Source organism: Polyodon spathula, chromosome 28 (assembly GCF_017654505.1).
Source record: "Polyodon spathula isolate WHYD16114869_AA chromosome 28, ASM1765450v1, whole genome shotgun sequence".
NCBI lineage: Eukaryota > Metazoa > Chordata > Actinopteri > Acipenseriformes > Polyodontidae > Polyodon > Polyodon spathula.
Window position 1 is genome coordinate 2,617,886 of NC_054561.1, and position 17,223 is coordinate 2,635,108.

At 37.5% G+C, this 17,223-nt stretch overlaps 1 protein-coding gene across 1 annotated transcript in view; it reads right to left on the minus strand.

The window, feature by feature from the left end:
* The window catches only part of LOC121301756 (signal transducer and activator of transcription 3-like), a 14,150-nt gene extending 5,163 nt beyond the window's left edge, over positions 1–8,987 (minus strand). The window contains exons 1-5 of the mRNA XM_041231354.1: positions 8,661–8,987; positions 2,252–2,403; positions 952–1,096; positions 480–578; positions 213–305 (exon numbers count right to left, since the gene is read on the minus strand). Coding sequence (XP_041087288.1) covers positions 213–305; positions 480–578; positions 952–1,096; positions 2,252–2,379 — 465 coding nt within the window. The 5' untranslated portion in view covers positions 2,380–2,403; positions 8,661–8,987. The remainder of the gene's footprint in view (positions 1–212; positions 306–479; positions 579–951; positions 1,097–2,251; positions 2,404–8,660) is intronic.
* Between the last annotated feature and the right edge of the window lie 8,236 nt (positions 8,988–17,223).

The window sequence follows — 17,223 nt, forward strand, 5'->3', positions numbered from 1 at the left end:
TTACCATTTTTTGATGGGAGTTTTTGAAGAAATGCTGCTAAAAGGTTTGCTGACATAAAAGGGGTTTAACAGTAGAGTTTTGAGTTAGCAAAATATAGGAAAAAAAATCTGTCCTGGGAGCTGTCCAAAGTACAGGAGAGTCCCAGCAAATCAAATTTCATAACATCCCACTGGATTCAGGGGGCAAACCATGCATTAAAAACAAACCGTACCTGCACTCTCTTTCTCACATCCTGCAAGTGCTGTTCCAACATCTGCTGTTTTTCGGTCACCACTGTGCCTGTGTGATGTGGGGCCTGCCCATCCTGTTTAAAAAATAAAAATAAAAAAATTTCACACACCCTTCTGTGCGGGATCCAAATGAAGGTACCCAAACACGATCGCATTAAGTTTTCAATGCACCACATACAATGCATATAAAACGCTCAATCAAAAGCAGCAGCACTGTTTCTACTTCATTACAACACCGCAGTTCCTACCTGAGTTGCGGTTGTAGCAGTTTGCAGCAACCGAGACTCCTCCCACAGACAGCGAGCCACGATCCTCGCGATTTCCATTGGTTTTTCAAGGTACTTGCTCTGGGGTTCAAAAAGACAAGTTCACAATGAAATTTAATTAACCACATTACAGGTGACAAAAACAACCCAGCTTACGTTCATAAGTATCAAATGCAATTATTATTATTATTTTTATTTTTTTATTAATAAATAAAAAATTTTGTCCAGCGTTCAAATGACCCCCAGCCGACTTGTCGTCATATAAAACAATCGTTACTATTGTCTTTTGAAGTCTTCACGTCTTTTTTTTTTTTTTGGGGGGGGGGGGGGGGGGGGGGGGGGGGGGGGGGTAGGGGTACAATGCAGTATTATGCAACTGTTTTAACTAAATATCGAAATATTCAAAAGAAAACCTGCACCTGTAACAACAAATTGAATGAGTAAAACTGTGCACCTGTAGATGCTGCTTTATCCTCCGGAGATTGTGCTGGTAAAGCACATTGTTCTCTTGCAGAAACCGGCTATACTGCTGATCAATCTCCCCAAGCAGATTGTGAAACACCAGCGTCGCATGCGATTCTTTGTTGGCTGCAAAAGTCCTCCTGTTTTTTAAAAAAAAAAAAAAAAAAAAAAGGAACAGATACTATGCAACTAAAAACACTTGCATTACACAAGATTTAACTGCATAGGAGAACAGGATATTATTATAACTATGTATTTATTGCAGACGCCTTTCTCCAAGGTGAGTTACAGGTGTTACAGGGCAGTACAGGGTTACTATGCAAGATTAAGATTTAAATACAAGGCAGTTCACAATAAGTGCAAATAATATAATTTACAACAAGCTAGACCTACAATGACATACTAGTAGTGCATGAGCTGGGGATCCAGTAACATAACCTCGGGATCATTGTTTAATTTGAAGGACTATGGTAATGGAAAAAAAAAAAAAAAAAGGATTTGAACATTGGGGGGATAAAAAAAAAATTTTAGGAAAAAAAAGAAAGAAAAAACAAGATCGCCGAAATGCTCAGCGGTGCTTTGAACATCTTGTTACAAAGAATTATCCAACATAACATGATCATATTTAACCTTCCACTGCCCTTTTACCTAGCTGTGTTATCTTTTTCCTGTTCCATTTAAGAGTAAACACGAATTAGCAAGGGGCTCTTTTTTTTTTGCTAGAACCATTGAAATTTGCATAATTTGAAGTCAGCAGTTTGGTTTCAACATATACCAGCTGGGTGACACAGACGAGAGATACAGGAAACAGACAATTAATAGGTCACCACTATGCATACTGCTCTCCGTTAGTAAAAACGCAATGGGTTTAAGGATTTGGATTTGCATCCATGTAGACTTACTGGTCATCAAGGGCTAACAACTTTGCATTCTACTAAATGGCAAATTCCTCTCCATCCCACCACTGATTTCATTTTAGCTTTAACAGAGTCTTGAGCCAATTTTTAGTCTTAAAACTCTGTTCATTTCAACCTCAGGTCTAACACCTTAAAGCTGAGGGGGACATGAAACCATGTGAAACCTGGTTCCAGGAGCCCTACTTCGAGGCAACTTTGCTGAACCAATCCCAGAGTGTTCCCTTGTGTGTCATGCAGCGGCCTGAAACCCAGCTTCCTGTAACCAAGTTCCAAGTGGCTTCACGTTCCCTCAGCTTTAGAATGTTGGGCATGGCCACTGTAGAGAGCTGCTCCCACTGGGCACAGGCATGTTTGGGTCAGGTCTCCTATACCTACCAGTCTTGGCTCTCGATCCAAGGGGCCAGAAACTGCCTGAGCTCCATTGGAAAGCTGTCGCTGTAGAGATGATAAAGCTGTTCCAGATGCCTGGGATCCAGCTGCTGCAACTGATTCCACTGTGCCATTATGGACTAATAGCTCGGGGGAACCTGAAGATACAACGTTCCTGTTATCTCAAGGAAGTTAACTGGGCACATACATCAATATACTTAAAGCAAAAGAAGGAAACGAAACAGTAAGGCAAGACCAACAACCCACAAGATAAAGAAATGAAAAAGAACCAGTGCAAATTGACAGAGGTGACAGATAACACCATGTAACAAATGTTTTATTTTTTTTTGTTCCTGGGTAGTAAGTGTTATTTCCTAATTGCTTATGCCTCAAAAGTATAGAAAATGGCAATTATTCCCCACAAACTTTGCTTTTGTGACCAGGACAGGTAAATTTCAAAATATCACTATATCCAATGAGAAAACGGGCGAATGTGTCTTTTCGTTCACATAAAGTCAGAAAAAAACAACATATGAATCTAAATTAACATGTATTTATACTAAAGTAATACAAAAGATTTAGAAGTGAGTAGTTTTGAGATTTATGATTATACTGTAAATTTACAACATAAAAAATCAGTGGTCACAAACCCAAAACTTTTCTTAACTTTAACAATAAATAAACTAATAAATTTGCTGAATTTGATGGTTTTTAAAAATGCACTTGATTCAAGGCACACTACCTATGAAACATTCTGAGGCCTGTAGAGAAGTGTTGAGTCCAGTTAATCAAATAATCAGACCAATTAAGTAAATTGAGAGCTCGGGGTGGAACGGAAGCCAGAAGACACAGCGGCCCTCCAGGAGCTGAGTTTGACACGCCTGATATAGTGTTTCAAAGATATAGTAACTAAATAAAAGGTCTTCATGAATTTATATAACAAACATGCCTATACTGTACAGCACCAAAGCTTGCATACTGGAACAGTTACATCCCTGCTGTTTGTGTATTTATTGTTAATACAGGACTGTAGTACACTTGTGGAAATTTAACTTGCCCGGCAAAGTTGTTTTTAGGCTTCTTGTTAATGACAGAAAAGTAGGACAGTATCCCACTACACTTTTTATCAGACACTACTATCAGTGGTGTAGTGGTAAATATAAGTTTGGAGCTGAATAAATAGATTGAACAAACACAAACAGATTGTTACTGTCTTTTCTAATGAGCACGCAGAGGCGCTGACATATTGACCCCCTCACTGAAGAAAACTTATTTTCGAAAAAAAATAAGGTATAAAAAATGATGAACATTGACAAAATGTTCTTGGTTTCTTTTTAATCACTCGGTCATTCACCCTTGATCATGGCACGCTTGAGTGACTATGACTTAAGCATAAGCACTTAAATCAAATCAAATAATTAGTGAGACAGTTGATATGAAGTGATTTCAGCTGTTGAATTGCAAACTTGAATAAAAGCAATAAAGAAAAATCGCAAGGAAAAAAAAACAATATGCCACGCCTGTCAAGAGAGCAGCACCTTCGTGCAATCGGCATATTGGAGGCTGGACTAGGGCAGCGTGCTCTGGCTCGCCGTCTTGGGTGATCACAGCCAGCAATTTCAAACCTGGCGAGATGGTATAACCAGACACACTCGGTCAATGACAAGCCACGAACTTAGAGACCAAGAGTCACAATACCTGCCCAAGATCGACGGATCATTTTGCAGCATCTTTGTGACGTCAGTTGTTAAATCAGCACAATAAAAAGTCGCTGCACCTGCTCTAAAACAGAGTTTGTCATTTTTTGATCACATCTAGTGAATTTTATCCAAATAAGTGATACATTTCTTTTGATGCTCAGTATGTATATCTCTTATGTGATCCACTCAACCTTTAATTTCTTGGTAGACACATTCATACTGAATGTCTGTTTTGAAGATTAAACAGGATGCGGTTTTGAACAGACATGGAGAGTTAAATGCACAAATGTGTACTGAAAAAAAGAAGGGTTTAAATGAACTTCAGCTGTCTGAAACTGAAACTAGAAATTTGTGAATTTTTACCATTCTGATCAACACCTCATTCGATATAATCATACGGTTTTAATCTGACTGGGTAACACCTTTAAACGACAACAAAAGGCACTGGAAAAAAATCCTGCAAGCCTACAGTAAACCAGCCTAAAGCCCTTTTGAGTCAAATCTCTCAGATATCTACACAAAACATTTGATATTACAAAAACTGTACATGTAGTCTACTTTAAAAAAAAAAAAAAAACTAGTTTGAGAAATACCAAAAGATGTATCTGTGGTAGCTTATGTAACAGGAAAGTGAAACCAAAAACAAAATATTTATTTTAGGTTCTCTCATTGAAAATGGGGAACTTGTCAACTTCAATGGGAACTCCTTATGTTGGTGTTTCTATTTAGTAGAAAAAAAAACAGCATTTAAGAAAGCCCCTACTCCCACTACCTTAAAAAAAGGAAGACATATTCTGTACAGAACACTTGCTAGTATTTCAGTAAACTACAGTTGCACAAATCTAAATATGTACACCTCATTAAGCAAACGTCACTCTGCTAACGAACATCCCACACTTACTGTTAACCTTCAATCTGATTTCATGGTCAATAAGCATGTCATTAATACTAACAGATCGTTCTTTCTTCATCAATTTATATTCCCAGGGCAACAAACATTTCAAGTTAACAAAGTTGGGTTGAGTCAAGGTCTCTATTTCCTCTCTTTCTCATTCTGATGTTTAATTCCTGGCAGCTGCAACCTTCTTACTGTAAGAACCACCTCAACCTGTTCCTGAGGACTCTGGAAGCTAACCAGACAGACCAGGCTCTATATATCTCTAACCACAATAGTAGGGGCGGTCTACTTCTGAACACATTACCAAGACTGTTAAAGTTTAGTCCGTGGCTAAATGTTTGAGACCAGCTACTAAATTAATGTAGTGCTTTATGCATATGCTTAGTATTACTCAAACAGGAATTTAGTACATTCTGTATTGCCTGCTAATGTGTACATGTGGGGGGGCACAGTAATAATTTAAGACATTCTTACTTTTCCACTGCTGTCAAAGTGTAAACAGATCCAGAGTTTTGCATTGTCGTATAAAAGAGGGAGCCTCAAGGGCTGATCTTTACCAGTCCAGGCTTAGGAGATGGTCTAGCTTTAATGGTGTGAATTGCACTACCTTTTTGGAAAACTACAAGCCTGTGCATTATATAAAAAACAATTTTCAGGAAATCAACTCTAAAATGCATACTAGTACAGGTCATGACTGGTGCACGAAAGGAGTCTAAGAATGTCAGCATGCCTGTGTTCCAACCCCCATGACATTTTGAAAATCGAGCATGAAATACTATATTACTATTATGGCTTCCAGCAGACCTGTGATCATTTTGTAGTTTTGGACTACATGATGTTAAATAAAAGATCTAAATAAAGAAATAAATAAAGAAAGAAAGAAAGAGCCAGAGCTATACAGTACATTCATTGTCTTCCCTTCCTCTCCATTTTCTGCTTGTCCTTCCTCTCGTTATTGGATATGTAACATGAGGGAATTTATCTACAGTCCAGGAGACTCACATCCACCTTGACCTACAGTGCATTAAAGACAATTAACCCAGCGTGTCAGGGCAAGTCTACTAACCATTCCTGGATGTGTGCCTGGTATTAAAACAGAATCTCGTTTTCATGCAGGTAGGTACTGAATATAAAGGATATAAACAACACATTGAGGTGTTCCAATAAATTTGCACATTATAGTACTTTGGTCTTTCAGTTTCTGATAAACACCGAGTAAACAGAAAATGCACTGTATTGCAGAACAAGCAAAAATCTGCCTGGTTTACTGCTGAATCCCTGCTCTTGCAAGAATACTGTGTATATAAACATTATAGTGCTTGAATTGCAAATATACCGTAGTGAAGCCCATTACAACTTTCATCCATACAGTTTCCAGCATGTGACTTCCATCTTCCCATGAAATAAACAGCTAAAATAGATTTTATTTGTTTCCACAGATGGTTTGTCCTTGATACTGACAGTTTCATTTAGTCTTTTTTTTTCCTGTCAAGAAGTTAACCTTTGAAAATCAATTATTATTAAAAGTTGACAAACAGACTTATCTGGTGGTTATACCAGGGATGGAAAGACACCCACTGCATAGCTGGTTGATCCATTCCTGGTTTTACTATGAGACTAATAAGATACAGGTTTGTATTACTTATTTTAAGTTTTTATTGGGTTTTTAAAAAGGGCCATATGCGCTATAATTAGCTTGTTTACAACAACATCCAACAACAAATTACAAGCTCATAAAAACACAAAATACACATTTAAAACTCTACACATTACACACATGGCTTCTTCAGATAGTGGTACAACACATTTATTAATGGACGATGGGAAGTCTCTGGTCTGAGTCCCATCGGCAATGTATTACAATCTGAAAATGCAGCAAAAGATTTCTTTACAGTAGCACTTTTTACCAACAGTATTTTAAAACCTGGAATGGGTGAAACTGCAGTGCAATAGGAGTCTCACTTCCATCCCTGTACAGGCAAGTAAGTAATGATGTTTTATTTTATGTGGCTGCGGTTAGCAAGACAGCAAATGCAACCTCTCAGGTAGGTGCATGCATATGTACATATGCATATTATTTTTCAAAGGCCTAATATAACAATAAACCACTTTACCACATAACGACTAATCAATACCTCTCAGCCTGTCCTTGTAACTTCAACAGTCCCATCAATGATACACAATGTGAACCTAATTCATTTCTGCATGTATTACGCATTGTTTTTACTGTATCTTGATTGATTAAAAAATATCAGAGAAAAACGTTTGAATTAGACTTCTTGCTGCTGTAAATCAAACTTATTTGCAACACGGAAATGCAGGTGTATTTTCAAATGGCGCACGTTCTGGAGGAGTGTCCATGACAAATTGTAACCAAGAGGTCCCCAGTTCAAATCTCACTCACTGACTGACTCACTGTGTGACCTTGAGTAAGTCACTGAACCTCCTTGTGCTCTGTCTTTCGGTCTTTTGGGTGAGACGCTGTATTAAGTGACTCTGCAGATGATGCATAGTTCACACACCCTCGTCTCTGTAAATCACCTTAGACAAAGGCACTTGCTAAATAAAAAAATATTACTATTATTATTAATATTATTATTAATAATAATATCAAGAGGGTGGGTAGGTGCCCTATCCATGTAAAGGAAGATCTGTGCAACTCAACTCATGCCACACAAGGTGAGAATGTGTCTGAAGCTTATATGAATGCCCATTTTAATGACCTGGACAAATAATGCTGGTATCTTGTTTCATGGGACTAAAGCTGCCTTTTTCAGAAGCCTGTACCTGAACAAAAGCCACAAACAACTGAATACAAGGCAGGAGATATTTAAGGACTAAATCAGTTCAGTTTGCACATTGTGACACTTTATATCCTGTTACCCATTTCATGTCAAGAAGGTCAACAATGACCTTCCAATTTCTTCTTGCTTCTCTAGTAAGAGACATAACAATGGTCTTGGAGAGCGGAGTGGAGATGACTGCAACACATGTAAATTGTATTATTTTTATAATGCACTGCAACCACATTGTTGAAAAAGGTTGCTCCACTCCCTAGAAATGAACAACCTTTGTTTTATACACAGAGAGATACTGTAAATTGTGGAGATCAGGATAGTGGCATGTAGTGCTGAAATATTTCATTTATATATATATATATATATATATACACACACACATACATACACACACATATATATATATAAACTTGATTAGTTACAGTACTGTCTAGATTGTTAGAAACTGGCAATTTGTGTTGCAATGTCTATACAAGGTGCACATGACGTACATATGCACGTTTGTTTTAGTTTGAGAACTGTCATGTTTTAGTTTATTTGACAGGCATGAGAACATGCGACACAGCAGAACACAGACTGGTACTTATGTTTTAATAACTCTCCACTTGTTGCATAAAACGTTGAAATACCTTATTTAAAGAAAAAAAAAACTAATCACGTGTGGAAAACGCATATTGTGCATCAGATTAGTCACCAAAAATGTGACTGTATCATTCCTTAATGTTGTTTAGCTTTTGAAACAACACCAGCGCTGCTACAGACATTCTTCCCAGAGCAACTGCCAACTGTTTCGTTCATTAACACCAGTATTTACCCTTGCAGTACAAATTAAACCCCATTCTCTTTACTTATTGGAAAGAAACAAAACAAAAAAGGGGTAGACATGAACCCGTAGCAAACCATTCTGAATTGAATTCAAACTGATAAAAAATATCTCTATACACATACATAAATACATTATTAAAGCATTACATTTAAACAAACAAAAAAAAAAAGTTAAAACGTTTGACGTTACTTACCTTTTATAAATGAATACTCACTTCTTGGGAACCAGGGCTTGAACGCGGTGGGGGGGGGACGGGGGGGAGGGGAGTTCAGTGTCTAAGAACACAAACTGTGGAAGAAACGTTTCAGCGAAGAAAACAAGAACTCGTTTATAAATTGATTCGCAACCCTTGCGTTCACTTTCCTTTATCCTCCTCTTCCCAAACTCAACTCAAACCTTGAACTAAACGCTGTCGCAGTCCGATACCAAAACCACACACTACCCCTACAGCAGGAAACATCTGAGTGCCAGCATCGGGGACCAATAGCTACGCCACATTTCTGACAAGGGTGTGATTAGAATGCAACATTTGGTTGCGCGGTAGTGTTTATTATCGACTCCCCGCGGCTGTTTGGTGAACTTTCTCACCCCCCTGATTGGATCTCATCTGAGCGCCTGTTGTTACCTATAATTAAATGTAAACGGTGGGAGGGAAGGCTAACTCCTAGAACAGCTCAGCAGGAAATCATCTGAGTTACTGGCAGTGATGTCATCCTCAGTTTAATGACACTTATGTTCTCTGCACATTTCATTTATAGGAGTCACGAGGAAAAGAAAGCTAGGACAGGTGATCCTGAGGATGCATTTCATTTAGACTTATTTGGTGGAGGCCTGTAATAATAATACCAGACAAATATGTGTAAATATTGGATGCATTCCAAAAATGACATTGCAATAACATGTTATATAAATGTCTCAGTTATGCAGCATCATAGTTAGTAGCATACATACTAAATTAGACGATTTCACTGTAGTGTTTATTGTTCTAAATAAGTGGAGAGCGTGTTGCATTGTCTTTAACCCCAAACCAAAACTAACCATTTCCAATCCGCGAAAGGTGCGGGGAGAAGCTTCGCAGGAATAGGAGGGACTGCCAAAAGCGACATAAAAACAGATGTTGACCAATCTCCAGGCGGTATTTGTGACTTTTTAAAGGGGCGGTAATATGCTGAAAAAGTGGGCGAAGTCAGCCAGGGCAGTAAATAAATAAATAAATAAATAAATAAAAAAAATCTGTGTAGGCCTTCACGCCGAAGTACTTTAAGAGAGTAACCACATGTCAAAAAAACTAAAAGTTAATATGTTTAAAACGATTTTTTGATCGAAGTTCAATGCAATGGAGCACTTCACAGATGACGCGCGAGTATGTCCATGGACTTAAAAATAGAAAATGCACCGTAGTCGTAGCCATAGCTACAAAGATAAGAAATAAAAGAAAATATATCTAGAAAGCTTTACTATCGCTGAAAGAGTCTATTGCTTCTGCGTATTAAATAAACCCACTTTCGGTCAACACTCGGTAGCTGCTTTTTGAAGGGCGAAAAGAGCTTGTTTTGGTTCCGCGAGATTTCGCTCAGAATTGTTCTTGTTTGTTTGTTTGTTTGTTTGTTTGTTTTTACGGAGAATGCTTTCGCGTCCTTGTTCGCTAAGCGCTCCAACTCACTGACTGTTATTGTGGTCTGTGTGGTTTAACTACGGGAGCCCCACTAGTTAAAACTCTTAACTCAAACCTAAAATAAGCTATACATTTCGATCGAGTAATATCGATAATGTTATGTCTACGTTTGTGACCCTATCCTGACCTTTTACTTAGGGACACCCCTAAAAATAAATAGGAAGTGTCTAGAGCTCCCCAACTTTAATCACTGATATGTACATCAGCTGGTTCATGAGATCATGGATACGATAAAAACAAAAAAAATACAGAAATGTTAAACTGAGAAGAAGAGGAAGAAGTATTTGTAAAAATGTCTCCCCCATTCCAGGATAGGGAAGACAAACAAGTATAAGCACACTATTTGAAAATCCTACAGCTCCGGTCAAAGGCCGTTTTACTTTTCCAAAAGAAGTGACTTTTGCCCTGGAGCAAGAACAAAATAAATATTTTGAAAACGCAAAGCCCTCACTAATTATTTCAAATCCCTATCTTATACTGACAGTGTAATTAAAATATACATTACCTTTCACACGAGTATGAAAGTCAGTTCATGTGACTCTTTCAGTTCCTTTCAATGTGATCAATATATATCTATATTTAAATCTTTTTTTTTTTTAATTCAGGCCCCTTGGTAGTGCCACATTCCAGGAAAATGCAAGTCACACTTCAATAGTATGTGGTAAAGAAATGACTAGAATGCAGCTTTTTAGAGAAAGTATCAGCCAGCCTTAAATATTAACTAACTACTTATCTCTGGGTGACTGCTCTATGTGTGAAACTAGCTTACAGGGTCGCATTGCTAACACCCCACGCACACAGCAAACCACTCGGCCTTCCGTTTACATTGCCTTTTATTTTCAAAGATGGGTTTGGCACATAAGGGCTTGTCTTTTCCTAGAACAGCATCTGCCCCTGGCTAATTTCTATCATGATTATGTTTTCGTGCAGCACAGGAGTGCCTGTCACAATCTGCATCAAACCCTTTTAGTTTAAGGCACAGGATGAGCATTATCAATGGCAGGCTGTGACAGTATATGCCATTGCAAATGCTGCACTGAGGTGCTTTGGTGCACATTTTGACATATCTATGGCATCTATGGCATCACAATAGTATGACCAAACTATACACACTGATACGTTGCATTGGTGTTGCAAGGAGGCTGTGTGGTTAAAGAAAAGGGCTTGTAACCAGGAGGACCATGATTCAAATCCCAGCTCACTCACTGACTCACTGTGTGACCCTGAGCAAGTCACTTAACCAGTCTTTTGGGTGAGATGGTGTAAGTGATTCTGCATCTGATGCATAGTTCACACACACTAGTCTCTGTAAGTCGCCTTGGATAAAGGCGTCCACTAAACAAACAATTACACATTATTCAATTCCAATGAATTCCAACACAGAGGTTCAGTAAAACATATTGCCAGGAAAAATGCTGGTCAAAGACCTTTATAATGGATTAAAGATACTGGGTCAGGGCTTTGGGGCACCATTTTCTATACAACCGGACTGATTTTCAAAGACTTTTACTCAAAAGTGTAAATGACTAATTTCTTATTTTCAAAAGGTAAAGAAAAACAACTTTGCATTTAACACCGTGAGCAATAAACCACCTGACTCTTGATTTTATTGGGAGTGTTGATTTCAAAACAAGAAAAGCTCTCCTTCCCTCACATTTCCAACTGACAGAGATGAGAATCCAACCAAGATTACAAAGACTTTGTAAAAAGAACACATGGAAAGACATTGTAAAACATGAACATGTAGATTGTGTGCAGTATAGGTTATTACAAGCATATACTTTTTTATTTCAATTGTAGTCGAGGAAGTAAAGAAACAACAGTCTAACCTAGAGACACATATCAGAGAAAGAAGCATGACAGGGCAAGAGGCTGAACAGTCAGGAAAGAGGGGCAGTACATGAAAGAGATGGAAAGCATTTTCGGGAGCTCACTGCTAGCTTCCCAACTTTTAGATATATATTTATTACAGGAGCAAGTGTAAATATTGGTCATCTGGTTCCTGATGCTGTGACAACCGTGTTGTGTAATATCATATATATATATATATATATATATATATATATATATATATATATATATATATATATATATATATATATATATATATATATATACATATATTATGTATTGTGTATCAGCATTATTACAGCCTAGTAGAAACATAATAATTAGAAAACGTTTTCCATCAGCATTTGCTGATCATTAAGTTAATGTTACATCTAACATTTTTTTGGTATTCTGAGTTATGTAAGAATAAACAGAATTGTATTTATTTTGTATTAAAATACTGAAACTAGGTATATTTACTAAAGCCTCCACTGCACATCAGCACTCTGAAGTGTGATATTAACACATCTGGTGTGCAATGGATTGACGGCCGACTTTTTTGTATGACGAATTCTAAATGACGGAACAGATCCAGTGTGCAAAAGCCTTTAGTCCGTATTTTCTTAACTGGTCCGCCTGTGTACCTGCGATGTACCAGTTGTGTGAACCCCGGATTATGAAAGAGGATACAGGGCATGGAAAGCCATATTCTTTGCAGAAAACATGTTAACATAATAAATACTCATTGCAGTAACGACAGCTTTTTCTTGGTAGCCTGATGTTGATGGAGACTAACATGGTCCGCCGTGGTCAAATCTTCCTTCTGCCCTCTCTGAAACATCTCCAAAGTCCAAGCAAAAGTGCACCACACTTGGAGAACGCTTGTTTAGCTTCATGGCTCCGACTCTTTGGAACTCTCTCCCAGCTTTGGTGAATTGCATTGAATTGAATTGAATTGAATGTATTTTGGGATTACTATGGGCCTCTTAATTCAATTACCGCATGTGTAATTTTATCATTGCAGGGTATGAATGCAAGCAGACAAGCTGTTCCTGTTGATGCACTAAACTTAAGTCACGTCCTGGCACGCAGCATCAAATAGCCAAACCGCTTCAACGGCTGAGAAAGTGAGAGCTACTGTTCCATTGTGACCATAGACAGCTGTGTTCTTAACTCACTTACAGAGGGGAAAAGCAGCAGGCTGAATCTCCATTGGTGTCCTTTGTGTTCCAATTGACAGAGTACAACCCCACCTGGCAAGCCTGTTAACCTTTAACTGCTGTACCTGGATTGGTCCATTTGTGAAACCTTCAGTTGTGGTGTCCAAAACAATTGTGCTGTATTTCTGTACGAAACCAGCTGTGAAAGTTATATGCACGAGTTGGTGCTCTCTTATTTGGAAATTAGGGCGTTTTGGAAAGTAACCCAGTTTTTGGAAGTCATTTTCTAAAGCAGGGCTATCCCCAATAAAGTTTATAAGGTGTACACTGGAAATGCTCCAAGTTACCTTACATCTCTGTACAGACATGTAACACTACCCATGCACTTAGATCAAATGATGTGCCTACTTTTAAAATCCCTAAATTGAGATCTGGGCCAACATGCCTCTGTATATCAAGCATCTCATCTTTGGAACTCATTGTCTTTTAAGATAAAAACAGCCTCTTTGCAATACCTTTCTAGATCACTCAGAAATATGTATTTTAAATCTGACCAGAGTTGCAAATCCTGTAAATGTTGACCAGGCTCATGTAAATTGGAATTGTTCTGTTTTTTTTTTTAAATATTTTTATTTTGCATTACTGTTTTTATTTTTTTTATGGTAGATATAAGTGTTTGTGTCCTGTTTGAATGATTTGTCTCTTTTTACTAATTTATTTTATAATGTTAGTTCTTGTTGCCTTCTCTTGCTAGGACCCCCTTGCAAATGAGATCTCAAGGGTTCTATCCTGGTTAAATAAATAAATGTGAAATTTGAAAGTAAAAAAAAAAACAACAAAAAAAAACTGTGGACCATAAACTGGTGCTCTGCTGTATATTGAATTACCTTGGGGTTAGGAAAATGAGACAAGAAGACTGAGTCAGGCATTGTTTTAAGAGTTTATTAGTGGTTAGGTGTCTGATAATGTACAATATAGAAAGCAAGCTCTTTTCTTTGGCTAAATAAGATGCAACTAGAAAAGGAAACAAAGTTTTTCCATCTAAATGCTGTGTGATCAATGTAAACTTTTTGTATTTTTACAAATGTATTTATTTATTTTCTAATCTGATCACCAGGATAGTCATTGTAAATTAAAAAAAAAATACTGTTACAGCATATAATCTGACTCTTAAATGTGCCAGCAAGCAAATAAAAACAATGCTATTTCCCAGGTCTTTCTAACAGAATAGTATGTAAAATAACAGCTTGTAATATACACTGGGCATCCATTGGTGAAGAGGCAACATCCAGTCTTGTATAGAAGTAAATCATCATGTAAACACATGTATAGAAGTAAATCTTCATCTAATCATACCCTTATAGTGCAGATTGTAACATGGTATTTCCTTCCAGCTGCATTGTCCTAATGTTTAATATGGTATCATGCATGTTTTGTATGATTCTCCATTGCTGTTTCTGGATTTCCCATGCAATACTGTAGTATTCCAGCAAAAATTGCCTCTGTTGATTGTGGGGAAGCATATTAATGTTGCACAAGCTTCGGTGCACAATGCTTCTCCTATGGACTTGCAACACTAATATGCTTCCCCGGTTTCCCCACAATCAGAATCTAGGAGTTTTTTTTTAAAGCATGTTTTGCTGGATTGGTGTGCAAGCACGAGACATAATGATCTAGCAACTAGACAGAACGCACAGAATATAAACAGGTAAGAATGAGGAACATTTAGATTGTTTCTGTAATGGTTAAAGGGAATAACAAACTGTTAGATTAAAGAAATAACCCAGTTTGTTATTTGAAAATGTGTTTTCTGCTTGTTCCCCAGTTTGTTCTGCACACTTGTTTGCTGATGTTTTTGTACAGTACAGTAATAGAAACATTATGAGACACTCGCTTATTTCATCAAAATAAAAAAGGCAATTAAGCCTGACTTTACTCAAAGAAGCAATTATTTTCCGCCGTGAAAATGTACAAAATAAAACTTGAACACAGTACAGTATAAGCATTTCTTCATAAAGTCAAACCCTTTGATCTCTCAAAGACATTCAGTTGCAGATTAGAGTCCCAGGTATGGGAATACAGTTGAGCTAAAACCTCGAACATGATTTTAATCTCATAAAGCCCACTAGACTCCTAAGCTGATCCATCATTGAGTGAAACATAGACCTATGCGCTGGAGTGGCAGTTAGGATTTAAGCTACCGCCTTTACTCTAGGGAAGTCAATGGGTTCTACGCAATTGACCTAAACTGGGGCTTACCTTCTAAATATTAAAAAAAAGGCCCAAATCTGCTATTTTAATTACTTTCATAATTTAATCAGTGGTATTTAGATCTGCCACCTTTTTGACCAAATTGCATTTGCAGGTTACAGTTAAAGCTATTCATGTGGGCACATTTATTTGATATACCCAAGCAACCTGGCTCCATTTAGGTCTGCTGTGGGTTACACAGAGATAGATCAAGCTTTGAAGAAAGAAACACTGAACAGGACAAACTACATAGAACAGCAGAAGTTGTATTCACCACCCAATTTAGATGGAAACAGTGGGTTAGCTTTCTGCATCTGAATTTGCTTCAAGGCCACAAAGGGCTTATTCAAGAAGGTACACTACTGTTACTGAAGATACAAAAGCAAATAATTAACAGTGAAAGGGATACAAAGCCTTGCACATGTGCTTGGTTAATGACTACCCATTCTAGGCCACCTAACCCTGCATCAGTAAATCATGTTTAACTGCAACCTTATTATTTATATTGCCACTATTGTACGTTAGCAGAAAAAAAAGAAGTAGCATATTTGATTATATTATATGCTATCGTATTTTATTGTACAAGAAACAGACTGACGTCAAAACTGCTCTAGGGCTGACGGGATCCCTTAGTTTATCAGCCCTCCGAGTCTCTCTGCTTTTCAATTTCCATTGTCATATCCACAACATGAATGCCATCCCCAAAAAACATAATTTCCTTTCTAGAACGCAGTCAATAATATTATAATGCCACTCCCCTGTATTTTGCCGCACTGTTGCATCTTGATTAAATTGCTCTAGAAGTAAATTGGGTTACTCTAAAACAGGTTTGCCGCAATCCAAAAAAAGAACCTGAACCAGGTGCAAAAAAAAAAAAAAACAACCCTACCTCTGACGGTTACAAGAACTTTGTTTTTTTAAGTCCTTTAGTCACTTCCCTTTATTATTGACTTTATGATTTGAACCCATACCAACAGCTTCAAGGGCACTGCTAATGAATTCTCTTCTTGAAGAAACACACAGGCCAAACCAGGTTTTGGCTCCTCTTTAAGAAAACCCTCTGATTAAAGCTTGTGGGTTTTTTGTATGTGTTTGTAGCGCAACCTCCATCAAAGTGTTTACCTTGGATCATAGATTCCCACCCCTGGTTCTGGGGACCCCCTGTGTCTCTGGTTTTTATTCTAACTGAGCCCTCAATTATTCAACTAGACCATTAATTGAACTGATAATTAGCTTAATTAGTCTTTTGTACTTGTTTTCAGCTCTCAAACAGCTACAGATTTCAAGTTAGCTATAACATTTTATAAGTGTCTTAAACTCTGCAACTGTTTAACAGCTGCAAAGACAAAGGGGTCCCCAGCACCAGGGCTGGGAATTGTTGCCTTAGATTGTGATGGGTTTTATTCATTTTGCAATTCACGACTCCTACCTGGTGACCAAATATTGCTACTGCACTGATATTTATAAAGAGTCACTGATGTCTTCAAACACAGTCACATCAGTGGTGCAGCTATGGTGAGCATTTCTTATCAAGCTCCTTACGTTCCAATGATTAAAATCAGCTGTATAACACTGTAACTGAAATACTGAGGACACTGATGAAGGCATTACCGACACGTCTGTCTGTTTGATTAAGTTTACGTTTTTTGCCTTGCAATTGAAATATCCTGTAACAAACCAGACTTTAGACTTAATGTGTTCTTTTTACATCTAAATAAAGACTAATAATAATAATAATAATAATAATAGTAGAAATAATAATACTGTCTCTACACACAATGAAGAAATAAAATGAAAAAGTGATGCTTATTTTTTGCTTCCATTTACGGAGAAATATTTAA